The following is a 22,848-nucleotide window of genomic DNA, read 5'->3' as shown; positions in this document are numbered from 1 at the left end:
TTACCTCTGGGTAATAGAAATAAGAGTCTTAGAAACACTATTTGCAATCTCCATATCTTACTGCAGTTCGAAATGCATTTCCTACATCATGTCCTCTTCCTTGGGACGTTTGCCTGCATTAGAAGTCTATAACAGTCTTAGAGCAGCTCATTTCCTGCTGAGAGTCTCATGTATTCCCTTGGGGCTCAAATATCCCAGATGCTGAAGTGCTCTCTGAGGTATAACTAATGTCTGCGGAGGATGCAATGGAGGATTATGTGGCTACACATGTCAGTGTATGGTTAACATGTGACCAGACTATATGCAGATTGTAATGGTTAATTAAGGTATGTATTTGTGATAGGATTTGATTTTCACAACATGTCAAATAAATTAGGTTTTTACATCCTTAGGGGAGGACCAGGCTATTATATCTAATACATGCCTCTCCCACAAATTGCTGCATTAATTGTCTCTGTGGCTTTCTTATCCCAGAAGGTGAAGGGCTTCCCTTCTTCCCTGTAACTCCTGAGCTAGCACCTCCGGTGTCACATCAGAGCAGCCCTACCCCTCCCTTACTCACCAAGGAGAACGGTCAGCGATGAGTTGACACATCGGGATTTTCCCCAACTCCGCCTCAGGGAGCAGAGAGCAAACAAATCTACTTCTACCCCTCCCCTGGCAGCGCATTACAAGCACCTACCAATCTGTATGTGGAAAAATAAAACTGCTTAGTAAACATAAGGTTCTGCAGATGTTGGACATCCAGAGTAACACACAAAATGCTAGAGGAATTCAGCAGGTCAGGCAACATCTATGGAAAGCTATAAAGAGTTGACATTTTAGGCCAAGACCTTTCATCATTTTCCTTTAAAAACAAATCAGTTACTTTTATTACAAACAGCAGTGGTTTCAGCATCACTCCTTATGGAACACCACTAGTCACAATCTTCCTGTCAGAATGGCACCCTTCCATTGCTATCCTCTACCTTTTATAGCCAGTCAATGTAATATAGCATACACTCAAATCAGTGTGAGTTCATCAGTCTGATGGCCTGGTGGATGAGCCTGTTGGTCCTGGTTTTTATGCTGCGGTACCGTTTCCCGGATGGTAGCAGCTGGGATAGATTGTGGTTGGGGTGACTCGGGTCCCCAATGATCCTACAGGCCCTTTTTTCACACCTCTCCATGTAAGAGCCCTCATTCATGGGAAGTTCACAACTACTGATGCACTGGGCTGTCCGCACCACTCTCTGCAGAATCCTGCAATTAAGGGAGGTACAGTTCCCTTAGCAGGCAGTGATACAGTCAGTCAGGCTGATCTCAGTTGTGCCCCTGTAGAAAGTTCTTTGGATTTGGGGGCCCATACCAAACTTCTTCAACCATCTGAGGTGAAAGAGGTGCTGTTGTGCCTTTTTCACCACACAGTTGGTGTGTACAAACCACGTGAGATCCTTGGTGATGTGGATGCAGGGCGTGGGGGGGGGGGGGTGATGTTCAGGAGGAAAAGATGAGCTTGGTGGTGGATTCCTGTTGTAGGATTGGCAGGTGACGATGAGAGGAACCCTCTCCCTGGTGAGGTGGATGTAGCTTAGTAGAGGAAAAGTTGGGGAGTGATACCAGTGTTGGCTTTGAACATAGACTGCTCCACGTAGCTGACAAAAAGGCTGGCATAGCTGGGACCCATGTGAGGGCCCATGGCTACACCTTTTGTTTGGAGGAAGTGGGATGAGCTGAAGGAGAAATTATTTAGAGTGAGGACCAGTTCCACCAGATGGAGGAGAGTGGTGGTGGAGGGGAACTAGTTGGGTCTGATGTCCAGAAAGTAGTGGAGAGCTTTGAGGCCTTCCTGATGGGGCTGGAGGGTGGGGTGACATGTTTAGGGACTGGTCATCCATAGTGAAAGTCAGACGACCAGGGCCAGGGAACATGAAAACATTGAAAAGATCAAGAGCATGTGAGTGTCACGGATGTTGGTGGGAAGGGACTGAGCCAGGGGGAATAAAACCAAGTTGAGGTATGCAGATATGAGTTCAGTGGGGCAGGAACAAACAGAAACAATAGGTCTACCTGCACAGGTTTATGGATCCTGGGAAGCAGGTAGAAACAGGAGGTGTAGAGTGTGGGAACTGTGAGGTCGGTGCCAGTGGATGGGTAAAATCTGAGTCCTTTGCTGCAAAGTTTGAAGCATTAGAGACACAAGAGACTGCAGATGCTGGAGCAACAAAAAAAAACTGCTGGATAAAAATCTCACATTTTAAACCATCTCTGTGGAAAGAATAGAATTATTGATATTTTGGGGGTGGAAGCCTGCAATAATTCCTATCCTCCCCATGATGCTGCCTGAGACAGTGTTCTTCCAGCAGATTATTTGTTGTGTCGGACCTTGTTCTGAGTGAAAGTTGTATCTGCATATCCTGTCCTAACTCTGACTGGAGGGCAATTGGCCCAGTGACTCACTACAGCCTCTTATTGTACCCTTTATTCTGTTGGGACTAATCTGGGAAACCTTTTTACATTGCTGTGTGTGCAGATCTTTCCTGAAAACTAACCTCTACTGCAAGCAAAGTGCTGCTTCCTCAGCCAGTAGCAGTGAGTGTTAGGCCAGTGCGATGAGACGTGGTAGTATTTGCTCACCTCCCCCTTTAATTCACTCAACTACTGATGGGTAGAGTAGAGTAATGCATAAATAGGGGCTGAACTGGAGAATGTGGACTCACAATACATTTGCAGCAGTTTAACCTGTTGCAGGAGACATGAAGGGCCTATTCCATGCTGTATCTCAATAAATAAATAAAGTTGTGCTCTAACCTTTATAAATATGTGGATTTGACACCGTCATTTGTGAGCTGCTGCAGAACCATGAGATCCAGTCTGGTGAGTGGTAACATAAGTTCAAACTGGTCAGCTACACTTCTTAGCCTCCATCTATGGTGGTGTCTTGGGATACCAAGGGCTGGACGTTATTCTATAGAGATTTGCTGCCTGCTGACCAATATGACCAAAAGTAAATTAAAGTAGTAGCCGGATTTTTCAGCATAATTTGGAGTGGTTGATGTGGTTGTCTACCATAGAAATTGTCCAGACATGCCACGAATAGTCAGTGGGAAAAGGCAGAAACAGCAGTGAATACAAAGAGTGCACCTCTAAGGTTATGGTCTTCCAAGAAGTTAAAAGCCCATGAACAATCAAAGTCAATGCAATTGTCATTGAGTACCATCTCCCAATGTCTTCAAAATCAAAAAGTTCAACGTAAAATTAATTATCAGAGTACATACCTGTCACCACATACAACATTGAGATCCTTTTTCAATGGGCAGCTTAGCAAATTGATAGAACAGTAACTATAAACAGGATCAATGAAGACAATGTGCAAATGCAGATATAAATAAATAGCAATGAATAATGAGAGCATGAAATAACAAGATAAAGGGTCCTTAAAGTGAGATTGTCAGTTGTGGGAATACTAGGAATATTCAAGCGCCTGTTGGTTGAAGGGTAGTAGCTGGTTTTGAATCTTGTGGCACAAGTCCTGAAGTTCTTGTACCTTCTACCCAATGACAGCAGTGAGGAAAGAGCGCGGCCTGGGTGGTGAGGATCTTTGATGATGGGTGCTACTTTTCTACAGCAACATTTCATGTCGATGTGCTTAACGGTTGGGAGATCTTTATCCATGATGTACTGAGCCAAATCTACTATCTTTTGTAGGATTTTCTGCTCAAAGGTATTGGTGTTCCCATACCAGCCGTAATGTAGCCAGGCAGCACATTTTCCACTGCACCTCTATAGAAGTTTGCGAAGGTTTTTGATGACATATCGAATCTTCGTAGACTCCTGAGGAAATAGAGGTGCTGTTGTGCTTTCTTTCCAATTATATGATGGGTCCAGGACAGGACTTCAGACGGAGACAGTGACTCCCAGGAATTTAAAGTTACTGGCCCTCTCTACCTCTGATCCTCCGATGATTACTGGCTTATTGACCTCTGGTTTCCCTCTCCTGAAGTCTACAGTTCCTTGGTCTTATTAACATTGGGTGAGAAGTTATTATGACACCACTCAGCCAGATTTTCAGTCTCCCTCCTGTATGCTGATTCATCACTACCTTTGATACAGCCCCCCCACATCAGCAAACTTGTATATGGTGTTGGAGCTGTACATGGCCACCCAGTCATACATGTAAAGCGAGTAGAGCAGGGGTCTAAGCACACATCCCTGTGGTGCTCCTGTGCTGATGGAGATTGTGGAGGGATCTTTTTGCTAATCCAAGCTGACTGAGGTCTGCAAGCGAAGAATTCAAGGATCTAATTGCACAACCTCACACATTACCATCCACCTCACACATTCTTCACGTCAATGCGCCATTTGGCCATCAACCATCTCTAGCAATCAGAGCAGAGCCCTAGTATTAAAATGGGACTATCACACTTACTGCTACTGTAAGCGTCAAAGCAATGTCACAGAACTTGAGTACATTGCCAATTGCTCAGTCATTCCCAGATCATCACCAAAATACATTGTGTGGCTGTGACTGTCATTGTGGAGAAGCCTATGCAAGACAAGTTTGAGACTATATTTAAAAAGTTGCATGTCTCAGAACTGTCATGATGAAATTTACATTGCTTAGACATAGGTCTCCGTGAAATAGGTAGATAGCATTTTGGATAATGAGTCCTTCCTTTTTATTGTATAAAAACATGTATAGTCTTATCTTCATTTCTTCTAACATGAGGAATTTATAGTGCACATTGGAATTAAGTAATGTGCAGAAAAGTCTCTGAAGATGCAAGGAACACTCAAACTTCAATGTGAGTAAGTTCTGGAATAAGTAGGCTGCAGAGAACTGTAAGAAATGCAGTGCTAGTTTGACTTTTAAATAGTATCATTGCATGGGACATAGATAATTAAAAATGCTTAAACTGTTTTTGTTAGGTGACTCGCTGAGCTGGCTCGTTGGCTTGCAGATGTTTCGTTAACCAGCTAGGCAACTTGGAATGAAATGTTGATGATCTACATGATCTACAGTGTCCTGTGATTAGTCCATTTGTGTGTGTATGTATGGGTATATGTGACATTTCTGTTGGTTACCGATTATGTAATCCATGATTGGTTCATTAAAATCTGATTAGGTGCTAATTGTTGTCTGGGCTGTGTTAGTCAACCCTTATGTAGGATTAACATCATCCACGTTGATTGATGCATGTGATCAGGTATGAATTGGCTCTTGGATCAGGACTGACGACTTGACGCTGAGGTGGGATGATGTTACTTAGCTAGCAAGCCAGCTTGGTGAGCCACTCATCAACAGCATCCTCAAGCCCAGCTACAAATCTTTTCCAATATCTTAAATGCCTAGGTTGTCAGTGAACAAGAATTGTCACTTTTTTGCCACAATTTTTTCTCAAGATATCCAGCCTCTGCCTCCCTCCACCATAACTTATTGCCACTGACCTGACGTTCGACCATTCTACATTCCCACCTTGTGATCTGAATTTACACCTGGCCTTCCCTGATTTGTTTTGAAGCACACAAGGATCTATTGAATAGGCCATATTTGTTAGTATTTTTAACAGTATTGTTCTCGCAAATGAAACTGCATTGTTACCTTTCAGACACAATTAAATACCTTGACTATTGTGTTTCTGAACTTTGTATATAATACTGCTTTTTGATATGCACTTGAGATAAGCCAGTGCATTTAGATTCAGATGGAAAAGGATATGAAGTTTATTATTATTAACTTTATTTCCTTATTTTTCAGAGAAAATAATTGTGTTGATTTGAAGAAAGAAACCGAGGTCAAAATAGAAACCTTATCTTCAGACCACAAATTAAAGGTAGTGCAATATTGAATTTTAAATTAGTAGATTGAAAGTGCGTTTTATACGTAATGAAGGAGAATAAATTGAAATGTAGATAAGAACTCAATTTGCATGGACCATAAGTATTCCATCAGTAAGTCAAGAACCAATCATGCATTATAAAGATCCAAATGTGCATGTAATCATAAGGCAGAGGAGCAGAATTAAGCCGTTTGACCCATTGTCTGCTCTGCCATTGCATCATGGCTGATTTATTATCCCTCTTAACCCCATTCTCCTGCTTTCTTCCCATAACTTTGATGCCCTAACTAATCAAGAACCTATCAATCTCCACTTTAAATATACACAATAACTTAGCCTCCATAGCTATCTGTTGTAATGAATTCCACAGATTCACCATGTCTCACTAAAGAAATTCCTCCTGATTTCTGTTATAAAGGGACATCTCTTTTACTCAGAGACTGTTGCGCTGTTCCTAGACTCTTCTACTGTTGGAAACATTCTCTCCATGTCTACTGTATCTTTCAGTGTTCAATAAGATTCAGTGAGATCCCTCTCCATTCTTCCTAAACTCCAGCAAGTACAGGTTCGGAGCCATCGAAGGCTTCCCATGTGTTAAAACCTCCATTCTCAGAATCATTCTTGTAAGTGTCCTCTGGACGCTCTCTGATGCTGAGGTTTTATAAGGCATTGGTCAGACTGCACGTGGAGTATTGTGAGCAATTTAGGGCCCCTTATCTAAGAATGTGAGGATTCAGAGGAGGTTCACAAGAATAATTCCAGGAATGAAAGAGTTAACTTATGAGGAGAGTTTGATGGATCTGGACCTGCATTCACTTGAATTTAGAAGAATGGGGCTGATCTCATTGAAAGCTATTGAATATTAAAAAACCTAAATTGAGGAAGATGGAAAGGGGGAGTCAAATTTCTGGCATGCTGTTAAGGTCTTCCAAGGTGAAGGTTAATGCAGAATATTTTTTCAGTTGGTCCACCATTTAATTGTTCCCCATTACTACTGCTTCAGTGTTATTTTCCAGTGGTCCACTGTCCACTCTTGACTATTTTTACTCTTTATACAGTATATCTGAAAAAACTTTTGATATTTTCTTCAATATCATAAGTTTCTTCATATTTCAGCTTTGCTCTGCTTATTGCTTTTTTAATTACTTTCTGCTGGCTTTTAAAAGCTTCTCACTTAGTTTTGTTATTACAAAAATTTTGTTTTATTCTATGGAAAGGCTATAAGGTTTAAGTTTATGTATTTTGCATTTGGACTTCTCTTGCTTTTAGGGAAAAAAGTCACTTGTTACTGCATTATATGACAAAGAGAAGTTAATGGTTAAAATTGCCAACAGCAAATTCCATATTCTAGATCCACTTTCTATCTCTGGAGGGTAAAAATTGAAGCTGATGATTTATCATGCACTGAAATTCATAGAAATCTGAACTGCACTAAAGAAGGTGTTTTAATCTTTTTGATTGACCTAACTAAGCTGTAATAATACTGCTGTTAGATATCTGAAAAATATGTACCTGCAGGCTTAGTTATTTTACCAATTAACATCAGCAGGTTACTCTGACTATAAAGAAGTCTGGCAAATCAGAAAACGACAAGATCTATTCTTATCATGCAAGAAACATGCTTATAAGTCTGTTGATATAAAATATGTGGGATCATTTACTGAACATACGCACAAATGTTTATTCTTCATTTTAAAAAAAAGTCCTGATTGTTTAATTAGGGCAGTATACAACTGTCTTTCTAATGCAAAATGGACCGGGTTGCTTTTTGATTTTACTTGCACATTTACCCTACTCCAGCAAGAACCTGAATAAGTCTTCATGTTCTTCACCATGGCTTTCATTAACCTGGGTACTTGGTCAGTCAGTTCACTTTGAGAGGGAGAGTCTTTAGGATATTCGAGTTCTGTCATTAGAACCGTTTGATATAGGAGCAGAAATAGAACTGAATTTCAGCGTACCACAAATGGACAGCATTACATGCATGATAAATGTTTTGGGTCAGAACTGATTTTGATATGATAAATATTGAGCTGTAAGCATGTATTGCTAGGCTCAAGCCTACTTCTGTCCCACTCTTATAAGATGATTGAACATCTGCCTCGTACAATAAGATAGACACTTGACCTTGTAATGTACCTCATCATGGCCTTGCACCTTACTGTCTACCTGCACTTCACTTTCTCTGCACCTGTCACACTTCATTCTGCCCTGTACTATTGTTTTACCTTTTATTACCTCAATACACTGCTGTAATGCTTTCATCAGTATCCTTCTTAAGCCCATCACCCTTACTGGGGCATGGGCCACTGACAGCTCTCCAGAGTCACCTGTCCTGGGCAAGTCTTTCAAGTTGTCCCCACATGTAGCCAGTCTTCCTAGTATCCTTCGTTTCCTTGGCATTTGTGTAGCTCTGGGTTTTTATGGGAACTGTTTGTTAACCCCGTGGACAGCCCCTGTCCTTTCACAGCCGGCTGGCCAATGTCCATGGTGGAGTTGTATGAGCAATGTGCTAGGCAAGATTTCCTAAGCATCTCCATGCATCTGACAATAACAAACCAGATTAATTTTATTATTTTATTCAATTACACTCTCTGTAGCTGCTCTGTAGAACTGGCAATCCACTACTGCCTATTCAGCAGAAAAAGTTGTAGATAGCTTGCCACCTTGCATTCCTGTGGTTTATTGGAGAATATTCCTGTTATTTTTGCTCCCACTACCTGCACCCACATAAATCTTCATCAGAATATTTGCCCTGTGAAAAATGGGTGTAAAATAGAAAATTGTTTGTCTGTGCCTACTTAAAATCTGCCAAAAGCAATTCTGTCATATAGTACTCCAAAGCACAGTGTTATATCTAAGTGAATATGGTGTAAGTCGGTGATTCCAACAGGCACCCTAGCATTTTTATATATTCAGTGGGTACCCAATGAAGTGGCTACTGAATGTACCTGAGTATGTTCATGGTCTTCTGCTGCTATAGCGTATCCATTTCAAGGTTCAATGTGTTGTGCATTCAGAGATGCTCCTCTGCACACCCCTGTTGTAATACATGGCTATCTCAGTTACTGTTGTCTTTCTGTAAGCTTGAACCAGCCTGTCCATTCCCCTCTGACCCCTCTCACTAACAAAGCATTTTCACCCACAGAACTGTTGTTCATTGGATGTTTTTTTTTTGTTTCTCGCACATTTCTCTGCAAACTCTAGAGACTGTTGTAGAGATACTCAAACCACCCAGTCTGGCACCAACAATCATTCCAGAGTCGTTCACATAGATCACATTTCTTTCCTATTTTGATGTTTGATCTGAACAACTTAACCTCTTGACCCTGCCTGCATGCTTTATGCATTGAGTTGCTGCCACATGATTGACTGATTAGATATTTGCACTAATGAGCAGATGACCTAATAAAGTGGCCACTGAATGTGGATCTACTTCAGTTGAAATGGTACGTGAATGATGATATTTCTTTTAACAGGTAAAAGAGATTGTTACTCAACAGACCAAAGAGTGGTCAGAAATGTTAAATATGCATTGTACAGAAGAACAGGAGTTAAGGGATCTTCACCTGAGTCAGCAATGTGATTTGTTAAAGAAACTGCTCATTAGTATGCATGAGCAACAAAGTCAGCATCTCAAACTTATTCACGATAGGTATGTATCAAGTTTAAAGCATCTTGGCCTAGACTTTCTATGACTGCACTCCAGTCCTTGGAAGGTTGTTGGACTATCCGATTCTTTACCGAAAATTAATAGTGGCAGCAAAAACCAAAGCACCTCCTATTAAAGATTCTCTAACATCCTTCTGTGGACGTCATCTGTTACGTTGTCCATCATTGTCATGATATGGTTATTTGGAATAAATATTTGCTATTAATGTACGTGCTGTTATAGGAGTTAGACTGTTGGTTAATGGCAATGATTAAACTAAGGGGAATAGTGATGTCTGGCTTTAACTCACAATTTTAAAGTCTATTACAAGACCATCAAAGTGAGAGTGCAATAAAATCACAATCACAATAGCTTTGAAATAATGTTAAAACAACACTTGTATCGGATAAGAAAAATAATTTATAAACTGATTAAAATGTTATAATTGCATCTCCACTCATTAATAAGTCAAAACCAGTCAGTTTGAAATGCAGGAAGCATCCCAATCCACCTGATGCCATGTGTTTAGACACTGATCTTTCTATTCATAAGTTACTCTTTTCCTCAACCCTTCAAATTTAGATCATGTTCCCACAGCTGGAAACTAAACAATAATTATGAGCTTATATGACTTGGTCTCAAGATGTACTGAGTAAAAGCAAAGAAACAGCCCCATTTGTTCTGACGCATGAGTTTGCCGTGCATGCAATAATTTCAACTTTCTAAGCGTGGAGTTGAGGAAATATTACAACGGAGATTTGCAATTTTAGCTAGTTTTGCTATAGAACTCAGTTGGGAATTGAAGTATAACCTGGCTGTAGGGCCCTTTTACCAAAAATGTTGATGCTCTTTTTGTTTACCTTTTCCTGCACTGGGCTCCAGACAGCCTTTGGATCAACCCCAGCTGCCCAACTGCTACTCAGTGCGTGCCGTGACCAACAGGATTCAAATGCCTAGCCTCCAAACACACGCTCACGTGTGCAAGGTCACTCACGGTTAAAATAGGACTTGGATTGCTTGAGGGCCAAATCTGATTAGGGCAGCACATTTACTTATCTGAAAGACAACAGTGAAATGGAGTTTAACAACATGATAAAAGTTTGTGTGTGTAGCACTACACAATGAATCCAATTTCAGATTGAATCCAGTAGAGCAGCAATGCTGCAATTCCAAACCCAATTACTATTGTAAAGAAATCATTTTTGATCACATTTATTTGGGACTTGTGTAAGTGAACAGTCAGGTTGCATTTCTTTGTTCAGGAACATTCTGAATATTGAGCACTGAGGGATGTGTTGTTCAATACTGATTATTATTGAATAACACATCACAAATATGTAATTAGATGCAGATGTGAATTTTCCCTTAGAAATTATAAAATCATAACATTTCATAGCAGAGAAGAAGATTACTCTGCCCAAAGTATCTAAATTTCCTAGCATAATCCAACTTCTTACTATTGACATTAGACCAATATAGCCCTTCAAGTACATACGCAAAAACCTTTGGAAATTGATGAGAACTTCTGCCTTTTCATTCGTTGGGTACTGTTCCACACTCTCACCATTGTCTCATTAAAAATATTTCTCCTCAATTGCCTTCTCATCCTTCAATGAGTTGCTTAAGATCTAAGAACCCCCAACCATGTTATTACCTCCTTTTTAGAGAAAATGTGTTTTTCCTATCTATTCTATCCACGCCCACATTGATATAAATGCCTACGAAACAAGGAACAAAATTGCATGAATAAAGTAATCTGGAATTTACGTATAATTGTAAAATATCAATAATTCTCACTGAAATGCATAAGAAAGAGCTGTTGTAGATACTTAATTCATTTTTGAATTTATCAATTTGTTCATATTCCTAAATTTAACTACTGTATATAAGTCTTTATTCTAACTGCTCCCTTCATCCACAGCAATCTAACCTTTGTTCTAAAGAGAAGTTTGTCATCCAATTCACTACACTAAAATTGTATTAATCATTGCAGAACAAAAGATATCATTATCTGTTGAATTAAATAAAATTATCTTTGATCTTTTATATAATTGTATCTTAATTACTGGTATTTGGGACTTGTATAAAGGAACAGTCAGGTAGCATTTCTTTGTTCAGGAACATTTTGAATATTGAGCATTAATATCTGTTGTTTAATACTGATCATTTGATGCTCTTGAGGTACCAATTAATTTAAATATTTCAAGCACGACTCTACCAAACTAATCAACAAAGATGAAAATATTCTTCACAAAAAGCCATAAACCCGACATAATGTAGGCCTGCCATGTATCAAACACTAAATAGCACCAGAATATAGCTCTTAATGCATGATTGATCTCATTCTGTCACAATTGAGGTTGTTCTTACCTGCAGTTTTCATTAAAGCACAGTTTAAAATCTCAGGAGATTAAGATACAACTGGTCATGAAGTTGTAATTAGGCAGTACTTTGATCCTTTAATTGTATTCAATACAATCTTTAACATCTTTTGACATTAATTAAATAGTTTAAAATGCAGAAACTGCTCAATTTTCAACAAGTTGTGCAGTATTAAATTTTCATTTTTCAGTGAGATACCACATTCTAAAGAACATACAAATCCAAAACGCATCAACAGAAATGATGAGACAAATCCTCCCCAAAGTGGAAATACCCAGCTTGTGTTCTGCCCTTACATATGAACCAGCATTTGGGAGATTGGTGGGAAGGGTTTACTGGCTGCTCTGGGGCCGCCTACATCTTCTGCTGTGTGAATTGCAGCTGCATTTCTGACTTCCAAGCTGTTTAAATTATAAACAGTTCTCAGGATAAAATTCTAGAATCTGTCATTGTTATGAGTTGCTGCCTGCACTGAGTTACCTGTATAGCCTCAGGTCTGCTTAGTGACAGGCAGACATACTTCATTGATTCCAAGGGAAGTTGGGTTTCGTTACAGTCGCACCAACCAAGAATAGTGTAGAAATATAGCAATATAAAACCATAAATAATTAAATAATAATAAGTAAATAATGCCAAGTGGAAATTAGTCCAGGACCAGCCTATTGGCTCAGGGTGTCTGACACTCCGAGGGAGGAGTTGTAAAGTTCGATGGCCACGCGTTGGAATGACTTCCTATGACGCTCAGTGTTGCATCTCGGTGGAATGAGTCTCTGGCTGAACGTACTCCTGTGCCTAACCAGTACACTATGGAGTGGATGGGAAACATTGTCCAAGTAGGAAATAGATCTGCCACTTCAGGCATAAATGAAGTGATCCTGTGAAGTCACTGAACCTTTCAAGGGTGGGTTAAGATAAGCCTCACCTACAAGTAGTTGGGGAAAAAATGTTAATGCTAGGTAGTGACCCAGCTTAACCAACTGTCAGGGACTATGAATGTTTCAAAAAGTCCCTGACATATTTCTTTTAAAAGGTACAGAAAATTGAAATAATAAAAACTCAACATTATTACAAATGAAAACATGCAAAATCCTAAAATAAGTTAAAAATCAATGAGTTAAACACAAACTCTATTAATGTGTTTACTTTTGTCCTCAAAGACATCCTTCACCATTGAGATGAATGGACATTTGGTTCCTTCAGCAGGTTTAACCTTGTGCTGGTTCAGAAGGTCAATCCCCAAGCTTATGTCTCCTCTCTGAACTCTAAGCGGTGTCCCAACATTAGACTGAAATCAACAAAGCCCCATCAAAAGCAGGCAACAAGATCAGAACCTTGGTGTTCAGTGAGGAGTCCCACAGTTGGTGGCACTTACAGTGACTGCCAATTTAGCACACCCCCATTGGCATTTCAAACCAAATCCAACCTAGTATATTTCATGTTGCAATTTAATTACAGATAAGTTTATATCAGACTTTATTTTCTTTGACTAGAACCATGCCCATAATACTCGCCTATGTCATATGCAGAACACTATACCAGAATTTACATCCATGTAAACATAATAATTTGATTCCTATTTTAAAAAGTAAATCTGTAAAAACATCAAACTGTAACAAATGCTAATCTCTAGAAAATACTATCATTTTAATAACCTTTTTTTTCAAAATGATTCTTCCAGAAAAATGTTTTAGTTGATCTGCACTAACTTATTTTTCCTGCTTATCACAACATTTACCTCCTGTGATATCCACCCACGTGCACTTTCTGCGAACAAATTAATTAGAAGAAATGGGCAACTTTATTTTTGCACCGTGCCCTTGAATTCTGAATTTTCCAATAAGATGAAATATACAGTCTACAACCATTCTATGAAGGACAGTCAGTCAAGATTTTGTATGTTTTAATCAAGTCACCTCTCACTCTTTTCAATTCTAGTGGATATCAGCAAACATACAGCCTTTACTCATTAGAATACCTATTCCTCTCATTTATCTTTAAATGCATTGGAAGACCAATATGTTTCTGCAGTTCTGATCTCAGCACTATCCTATTTAACTGAAGCATAACCTCCCCATATTATTTACTAAATTCCTCTACCAGTAGCCAATTACGTCCTGTTTGCTTCTCTGAATATCTGTACTGTGGCTTTTTGTGGATTCTGTATTGATCTCTTTGTGTCTCGGAGTTTTGTAATCTCTCAACGTTTAATTTCTCCATTCTTTCTTTATATTTTTCAGATAAACAGCTTAACATTTTCCCATATTATACTACATTTACCAGATCTTTGCCCACTCACTTAGCCTATCCTTGTAGTCTTGCTACATCCTCTTGATAATTTGCTTTTCACCCTAATTTTGTGATTTAGTAATCATATCTTCAGAGCTTCCATCCAAGTCCTTTACTAAAAATGTATGAAGTTGGTATCCCAGCACCGAAGACAGTCACATGCCACTCATTATGTTTTCAGTTGTTCGATTTATATCACAGAACGTATTCAGTATACAACCTGAATGTTTTACTCTTCACAGACATCCTTGAAGACCCAAAAAATGAGTGACAAATTTTGCCATTCATATTAAATCTGTAGATTTCCACAGGCAGAACATCATATGCTGAATAGTTTCTAATCACTTTGCTCCTCTCGTTACAAATACCAGCTTTGTTTATTTTATTTGAGCATCTGGGACCATCACTTCTTGTTAGGTTTCTGTATCACACTATATCATGACTTAGAAACATGTTGCCACTGTTTCAGCATTACTGGGCCGCAATTCTGAATTTTCCCCTTTACAACGTGCATGAATTCTCCCCCTCCCCCTCGCCACTTGGCTTGCTCACGTTGTGTGAAATAACAAACATTTACCTAGTTTTCAAATACAGAAATGATGCAGAATAAAGTTTTGTTGTATCTTTACAAAGTGAGAAAATTATTTCTATTTCAGTTTCCTTGCATACAAAAATGGAATTTAGTGAATGAGTCTACATTAAGCTTTATCTGGTACAATTAGATCCTACAAGTTTAACAGCATGTCTGAAAGGTTCGTGTTTCACATTTGTGTTATCTGGAACACAGGAGGGGATATAATGGTGATTTGCAAAACACTTTATTCTGTTTCCAAGCTTCCAGTCACCTTTGAATTTAATTTTCCCATCCATTTCTCTTTGAATTCCTACATTGCTTCAGTGAAGGTCAGTCTAGCCTCCAGGAACAATACTGAATCATTCAACTGAGCACATCACAGCTGTCTGAATTCAACTTGAGTTCAACAGTTTCAAATGATAGTTTTACAAATCCCATTTACCCATCATATCATTGATGAAAAAAAGCAAAATGCTGTAAATGCTAGAAATATGAACTTAGGCAGACAAGGCTGGAAGATATCAGCAGCTCAGTCAGCAACCATGCCAAGTCAAATAGGGTGAACACCTCAGTTTGTCAGAACCAGGAACTGTTGCAGGTACTGTGTATAGAGATATTTAGCAAGTACAGGGGTGAAGAATTGGTAAGGGAGAGAGAGAATTATCAAAGGAAACCGCTGTGGTATGGAACAAAAGGCAGATAAAATAACAAAACAAATGATACTAAAGTAAAGTGTATGGCAAAGAAAGAAACAAAAGGATGGTCCAGAGAATAACAAAACCATCTTGTCAGCATTAACTAGGGTTTGGGTTAGGACAGGCATGGGCAAACTACGGCCCGCGGGCCATATGCGGCCCGTTAAGCTTTTTAATCCGGCCCGCAGAACTTGATGAAATTATATTAATAAACCTTGTTAACGTTTTTTCCCCGCAATTCTGGCGTTTTCCCAATAGATGACGCACTCTATATACATTTGTGGCAACCCATTTCCTGGCACATCCGACCCGGCTCGCAATTAGCCAGCGTTCCGGCGAAGGGAGATAGCCTGCGGGGATTTGCGAGCACAGAGCTTTGTAGCCTGTGCGTAGGGGGGCAGGTTGAGGGAGGCTTAAAAGTGAGGCTGGGGATTTCGAATAAAGTTTTTTTCTTCGACTGCAGTTACCGACTCCGTGTCATAATTTTAGCGCTGCATGTAGCACACCGCTACACATTGACCTTTGTTGAGGTGCAGCGTATTACTCCACATTTGCGCTTTACTCTTTGTTTGGCTCGACCTATTTGTGTGAACAGGCGTTCAGCGTCATGAACATCAACAAAGCCAGCCACAGATCCAAGTTAACTGACCAACACCTCAGATCCATCCTGAGAATCGCCACAACAAAACTAAATCCAGACTTTGATGCGCTGGCTAAAAAGGGAGACCAACAACACTGTTCCCACTGAAATTAAAAATAAGTTTCTTCCTTGTGTTATGTAAAAAATGCATTTGAAAATATTTTTTTTCAATAAGCCTTACATGTTACATGTCATTTCTGTTAAGTGATGGACATGAGTAGTGCGCACGTACACGTACGTTCTCAAAATAAAAAATGCGCTCCAGATCAAATAACGCGCTCCGCATACTGGCACGCTCTCACTGTTCTGTCATTGTGCGGGTCGTTGTTGAGTTTTGGCACAGGGGACAATTGAATAAGAAGGAGCAGGACAAGTAGACCTGCATCTCCTACCGTTTTTGAAATAAAGACAGTCAGGAGGAGAGTGATGATGATAATATCTTGAAGGATAACAGAATTTTCAGTGCTTTAAAATAATAACTGTTACTATTTAAAAAAGCTGTATTTTATTCATTTAATTTTCAGTGTTTTAAAAGTCATTTCAATAAATAGCTAAATACCATGGGACTTCAAAGACAGATATTTTGTTGTAATGCATTTGTTCATTTTCAATTGAAATTAAAGCACGTGTTTTCTACATATCCCATGATATTTTATTTTCTCTTATGAGAAAAACACTCCGTCCATCTGCTCCTGGTCCGGCCCCCCTGTCCAATTTTAGAACCCTTTGTGGCCCTCAAGTCAAAAAGTTTGCCCACCCCTGGGTTAGGAGCTTCAGTTATTAAGCTTAGTAGGGAGACCGAAAGGATGTCATTGGTATTTGATTTATTGATCTCACATGTACCATGATACAGTGAAAAGCTTGCGTCTGCGTGACACCAGGAAAAGTATTCGAGACATAACTTCATTGAGGTCATACAAAAGGGAGAGAAATCCAAAAGCAGAATATAGAATCAGAATCAAGTTTATTATTCAGATTCAGTTTATTGTCATTTAGAAACCACAGATGCAATGCAGTTAAAAAATGAGACAACATTCCTCCAGAATGATATCACAAAAGCACATGACAAAACAGACACCACCAGAAAATCCACATAACGTTTGGCAATCCCCAATCCAGAGTCCGGAGAGGCTGCTGCGTATTAATATTGCGCTACCATCTTAGCGCATTCCCCGGAAAGGAGCTCCAATCCCACCAGACAAAACAAGACCAAAAACTAAAGCTACAAGACCTGCACAAAACCACATAGTTACAACAGTGCAAACAATAGCATAATTGATTAAAAAAACAGACCATGGGGCACAGTAAAAATAGTCCAAAGATATATCACTGGCATATGATGTGGAATTTGTTAACAGCAGCAGTACAATACAATAAACGATAACATAGGAAAAATATATATAGATAGGTAAATCAATTACAGTAAGTTATTTATATAATGTGTGCATATTAAATAGTTAAATAAAAATAGTGCAAAAGCAGCAATAATAAAAGTGAGGTTATATTCATGGGTTCAATGTCCTTTTAGGAAACGAATGACAGAGGGAAAGGAACACTGACATTGGAGTCTCTATGACATACCACATTGCAGGTAGACAAATGAAGTACAAAAGGCTGTAGTGAGATATCAAGAGTTCATCTTTATCGTAGAAGAGGTCCATGCAAGAGGTCCTTGAGACTGGTGGTATGTACCTCAATGAGATAGCTTGGTGAGGGATAGAGGTAGTGTTCCTCAAGTGTCAGCTGAGTTTCATTCGAATTGTGTCAGAGTCCCAAATTTGGGAGCGGATAATTAAAATGCCAAGTGATTAGATGGATCATATTTGTAAAGTTGTTTTGCAAAGAAATCAATCATTGTGAGTTTGGTCTCCTAAATGTTTTAGCTGCACACTAGGACTAATATTTGCTATTGATTTATTTCCTCCCTCTCTGTTTATGACAAAGGCACAGCAAGGAAATGCGTGCTAGTCAAGCCAAGAGTTCCATGGAGAACAGCAAGGCCATAAGCCATGATAAAAGCATCAAAAATAAAGCTGAAAGGGAAAGGCAAGTAAATCTTTTGTTGTAAATATAATCAAAATATTCTATACTTGCATATTTTATGAGAAGGTAATTGCAAGGGGACTTTTCAAAAGAAGAATATGCTTTGCTGCGGAGTCTGCAATTCTTGATGAATAAACAGAGATTAAATGTATTTACCTTTGTTATTTAGCTTATTTTCTTACTGCATTGAAAGAGACCAGGAGATCATTTGTTACAACATGACTGTACCAACAATAAGAGCAACCCCATTATTCCCAAACCCCTGGTTACTTCGCTGTAATCTATTCTCTCCCCTTTGGCCATCTATTCCATTTTGATTCTAATATAATGCAGTTATATATATTAAGAATAAATTAGAATAATCAATTGACAATTACTTATATTTGGATTGTGGGAGTAAAATGAAAACTCACAAAAGCACAGGAATAACCTGCAAATTCCACCATGCAGCACCAGGGGTTGGGATCAAACAATCCTCCCCGAAATTGAGAGGTGGCAGCGCTACCTATTATGGCACTGTGTCACCATGAATGAGCGTGTGATTTAAATTTCGCCTCAAAGTTTATTTTGATCATTACTATCTATTGTGGCTTTTCTGAGCCAATGTTCCACAAAGCAACAAATTTCAGTAAGGTCTTCACATCTGAAAAAAAACTTATCAGTCGTCAATTACAAGAATTCATGAATTGTTTTCATTTCTTTACTATAGTCGCACTGTTTCATAGAGCGCAATTACTGTTGAAAACTGTACCGTAACTCTATTCAGAGGTTCTCAATGCTTTCTTTTCAGGAGAGTCAGGGAACTGAACAGCAGCAACACTAAAAAATTCATGGAGGAAAGGAAACGGGTATGCCGCAGCATATAATTGCATTTACTTATTACCATTGTCTGTAGAGGCTGACTCATGTTCATTCAAAGCAGTGATAAGCAGATTTAGGACATTAAGGGCTGTTTCTATGTTCATTTATTACTTGTATTTTTATCAATACCTTACATTTGCTGGAATGACAACTTGTCCATCCATCTTGCCCCAGCAAGAAACGTCATCTGATCCACAAACATTTGACACAATTCTTCTGTTCTTTGCGAGGTCAGGGCCATTGGTTAGGGTAAAATTAAATTCTGATGATTTTGCCAATATGAAATAAAACAGGTAGACCATGATTAGAAATGTAACAGATGAGCTTGTTAATCAGGGTAGTTAAGTTATGGTATACAGGGAGAAAGTAGACCACTGCCTGAAATTAGGTGGAAGTAGAGAGGTTATTAAGTGACAGAAGTGATAATGGTTCAAGATAAATAAAAACCAAAATGAGTAAATAAAGTAATTTAGAGAAATCAAAGAAGTCTGGGATCCATAGCAGAATGGAACGGAAATAGAGAATATCATACATGGGGAAGAAGGCTCCCGTGGCCCAGAAGGATAGCAGTCAGAAAGGTAAGTTAGCTGGATATAGGGCAATGAGGCTCTTCTTTGGTATTGCTATAGAACTAGCTATATCAGATCAGATTCCCATTATGGCTTCCTTTGTGTATTACTACTTAAAATAAATTCCCTTGCCAAGGAGCATAAGCATCTTTAAGTGTTCCCTGTCCCATCCACAATCCCACAAATGCCCTAATTTTTGATGCTCCCATCATTCGGTACCTGCCAACTGATGGAAAGGTGACTAAGTTGCTAAATTCATTGTCATGTTTGAAGGGCCATTGGGATCAATTAGATGTGCTTCTTTGAAACTTTCCTCCATGACTTTATTTCCAGACTCATGTCTTAGTCCTCTCATGTCCAACTTACTATTTTCTATCCTCCATTCCTCTCACTTGCTGTTCACCTTCTGGCTTACAATATGCCTTGTTCAACCATCACCCTTGTGTTCACTAACACTGGCTTGCAGCCCACGTCAGAAAATTTTAAGTTCACCGTGGTCCTTCACATCTCCATATTCCTCTAAATTTGGTCCTTGTTTATCATCAATATCTTTTACTTTCTTCTTTGCAGCCATTCATTCAATGTTTCAGCTGCTTGGAATACAATCATGAGACTACCCACCTCTTCTCTAAAGACACTCCTTGAGATAGTTGTTTTTTTTATCATTTATGGAACAAGAATGTTTCTGGCAATGCTAGAATTTATTGTACATTTATAACTACACCTAGACTGAGGAGTGTCTTAGATTAATGCGTCTAGACTTGGGAAAGATGGCAAACGTTCTTCTCTGAAGGAGGATTCGTGAGCCAAATGTGTTTATACAACCATCCAGTTGTTTTTTTAAGCACCATTACAGAGACTAGCATTTTTTTTAACAATTTCAGATTATTTAGTTGATGTCCTGTAACATTTTCATGAAAGATTTTTTGACAGCTTACTATATTAATGACACTGAAAGAACAGTAGTTAAATTTAAGGAAGAGTTTTATCAGAAAATCAAAATTAAACAAATTAGAATTGTTAACGTAGCAGGGGTTATATTAGAGTATTGATGAGAAACTCAGTGTTGTACTCGTTACAGAAGAAAGGTAATTTCCCAGTCCTTGGTTTCTCCATGGTAGAAGTGGTGACATTGTGAATTTTGATTATGATATACAAGGTTGGATTAAGCATTCGTAAATTCTTTCTGAATTGAGAATGAATGCTTGGAGCAGTTATAAGGGAGATGAAATATCCATTGTTCTTCATGGTATGTCTGTCTGGCACTTAGCTAACAGTCTAACTAAAAAGGAAACTGCTCTCCATCTATCCATCAAATGCCTTGAAATTGTTTTAATTAGATTTAATCTTCATTCTTTAGCACAGTCATAATTGAGATGTTTTCAGTGTATTAAGTATTCCAATAAACAGAAGTTAATCTGTTCATAAATCATTCTTGTTTAACAATACTGCTGTCTACTTAACCATTTCAGAAACAAGTGCTGGTAAATTTTATATATTTAAAACAACTGCCAGTTGCTGGTATTTTTCTGCTCACTGATGTTATTAAGACAGTCCCCATGAATATAAAGCAGTTTCCTCTACTTAATATTGCTGGAGCATTCTCAATAACAAAACCAATTCAAGAGGTCTGATGCAAGGTCTTAGCAATAGACTTTAGATAGGTGTTACTCATTTATGTGCATCAGCAAAATATAATCTACAGCCAGTAATGTCTTATGTTCAATAAAACGGCAGCATTTTCATCTTTTCAGCTTGCAATGAAGCAAACCAAGGAAATGGACCAATTGAAAAAAGCTCAGCTTGAACAACTGGAAGGCTTGGAGAAACAAAATGATCAGGTAGAGGTACTAAATGTTAAATGTATGTAAAACTAGACTGTGTTACAATAAGGGAAACAAAAAAGGACCATCTTCCCTAACCAACATTCCGTACTTTTCTGCGTGCTATTGTGATTATTGATATGATATTCATATTCACCAGTTCTCAGAAACTGATGCAAAGGTATTCACTCATGAAAATAATGTGCATGCCAAACCATTAGGGCTAGCATGTGGTTAAGTAGATTGTTACACAAAGAGTTATTTATTCTGCGAGTCTTGTTTCTCTTTCTTCTGTCAAAAACACAAAGGATGAACAACGCAAAAAAACAAGATTGTAATTTAATTACTGCCTCATTAAAGAGCCTTGGCGCTGGGACATATGACACCTTTGTTCGTTGATGAATCAAAACAAAAGGATTCAAGTAGAAAGCACAGTGTGAATTACTGAGTGTAATCTTTTTCCTGAACATTGTATAGAGAATCAATGCAAGTTATCTCTTAATGGTAATGTGGTATTAAATTCAAGTGCATTTCTTTAAAAGACTAAGTCTCTTGTGTACAAAGCTGCTGGAGAATGGTATTTCCTCAATGTTATTGTAATCTTTATAATTAGCATTTGAACATTTTGTTCACTTTTGAAAGCTGTCAAGCTTTAATATTAAAAAGAAGTATTGAACAGAAGAAAGGTAATGCTCCTTGTAAGGGTATACTGCAGCTATGAATTCAATAGAACAGTGCATATTTTGCCTTCAACATGAAAATATGATATTTGTCACAGGTCATTAAAGAATTTGAATAAATTTATAAATAGGGAAGATATCTTAAAAATTTAATTTTCAGGCAAACATTTCAAGATTGTTTTAATATTTCATGTGTGTGTCCCTCTTAATATTTCATGATGCAATTTCATAGTTTTGCATTTGGAGAAAAAATGTTAATACATTTGTAATGAGGTGCACGTAAGAATTACCAGTATAAGGCTTCTGGTAATTCTTATGGGCATTTATCATTGCAGCCTCAATTACTTCCAACTAGTTGAATATAGTAGAAAGCCACTGTAGAATTATGCATGAAATCATGAGTCGAGCTTCGTGGAAATTTATGGTGGCCATTGGGCACATCATATCTACGCAAGCAAAAATGTTTTTCAGTTACTTCCACTCCTTAGCTCAGTCTGTGGCCTTCTAGGTTGATAGCTCTTCAAACCTTATGCCTTCTAACCAAAATTGCCAACCAATTACATTTGGAAATCTTTGCACAAAATTCCTGTATTCTTTTACAATTCTGCTGTTATCTTGTTTGCCCTCTCCTAGTGCATTACTTAACGAATCTCTGGAATGAATTCTATTTGCTATTTTTCTGTCCTGCCAACTTCATTCCACAGCCTGGAACTTTTGTCTTGACTAACTCACTGCCAATCCAGGTATCTTTGGCAATTTTCTTAATAATTATCCCTAGAATTAAATCTGTCATTAAAATATGCCAAGGTAGTAAAGGGCTCTCT

At 38.5% G+C, this 22,848-nt stretch overlaps 1 protein-coding gene across 6 annotated transcripts in view; it reads left to right on the top strand.

Moving 5' to 3' along the window:
- LOC132387457 (1-phosphatidylinositol 4,5-bisphosphate phosphodiesterase beta-4-like) overlaps positions 1–22,848 on the top strand; it is a 536,307-nt gene that overhangs the window by 465,443 nt on the left and 48,016 nt on the right. For all 6 annotated transcript variants that reach the window (XM_059959817.1, XM_059959814.1, XM_059959818.1 and 3 more), the window contains 5 exons: positions 5,738–5,813; positions 9,299–9,474; positions 17,993–18,094; positions 18,882–18,939; positions 21,276–21,362. In XM_059959817.1, coding sequence (XP_059815800.1) covers positions 5,738–5,813; positions 9,299–9,474; positions 17,993–18,094; positions 18,882–18,939; positions 21,276–21,362 — 499 coding nt within the window. The remainder of the gene's footprint in view (positions 1–5,737; positions 5,814–9,298; positions 9,475–17,992; positions 18,095–18,881; positions 18,940–21,275; positions 21,363–22,848) is intronic.

This window comes from Hypanus sabinus, unplaced genomic scaffold, assembly GCF_030144855.1.
Source record: "Hypanus sabinus isolate sHypSab1 unplaced genomic scaffold, sHypSab1.hap1 scaffold_188, whole genome shotgun sequence".
NCBI classification, from domain to species: domain Eukaryota; kingdom Metazoa; phylum Chordata; class Chondrichthyes; order Myliobatiformes; family Dasyatidae; genus Hypanus; species Hypanus sabinus.
Note: the sequence above shows the minus strand (reverse complement) of the source record. Positions and strands in the feature narration are given on the sequence as shown.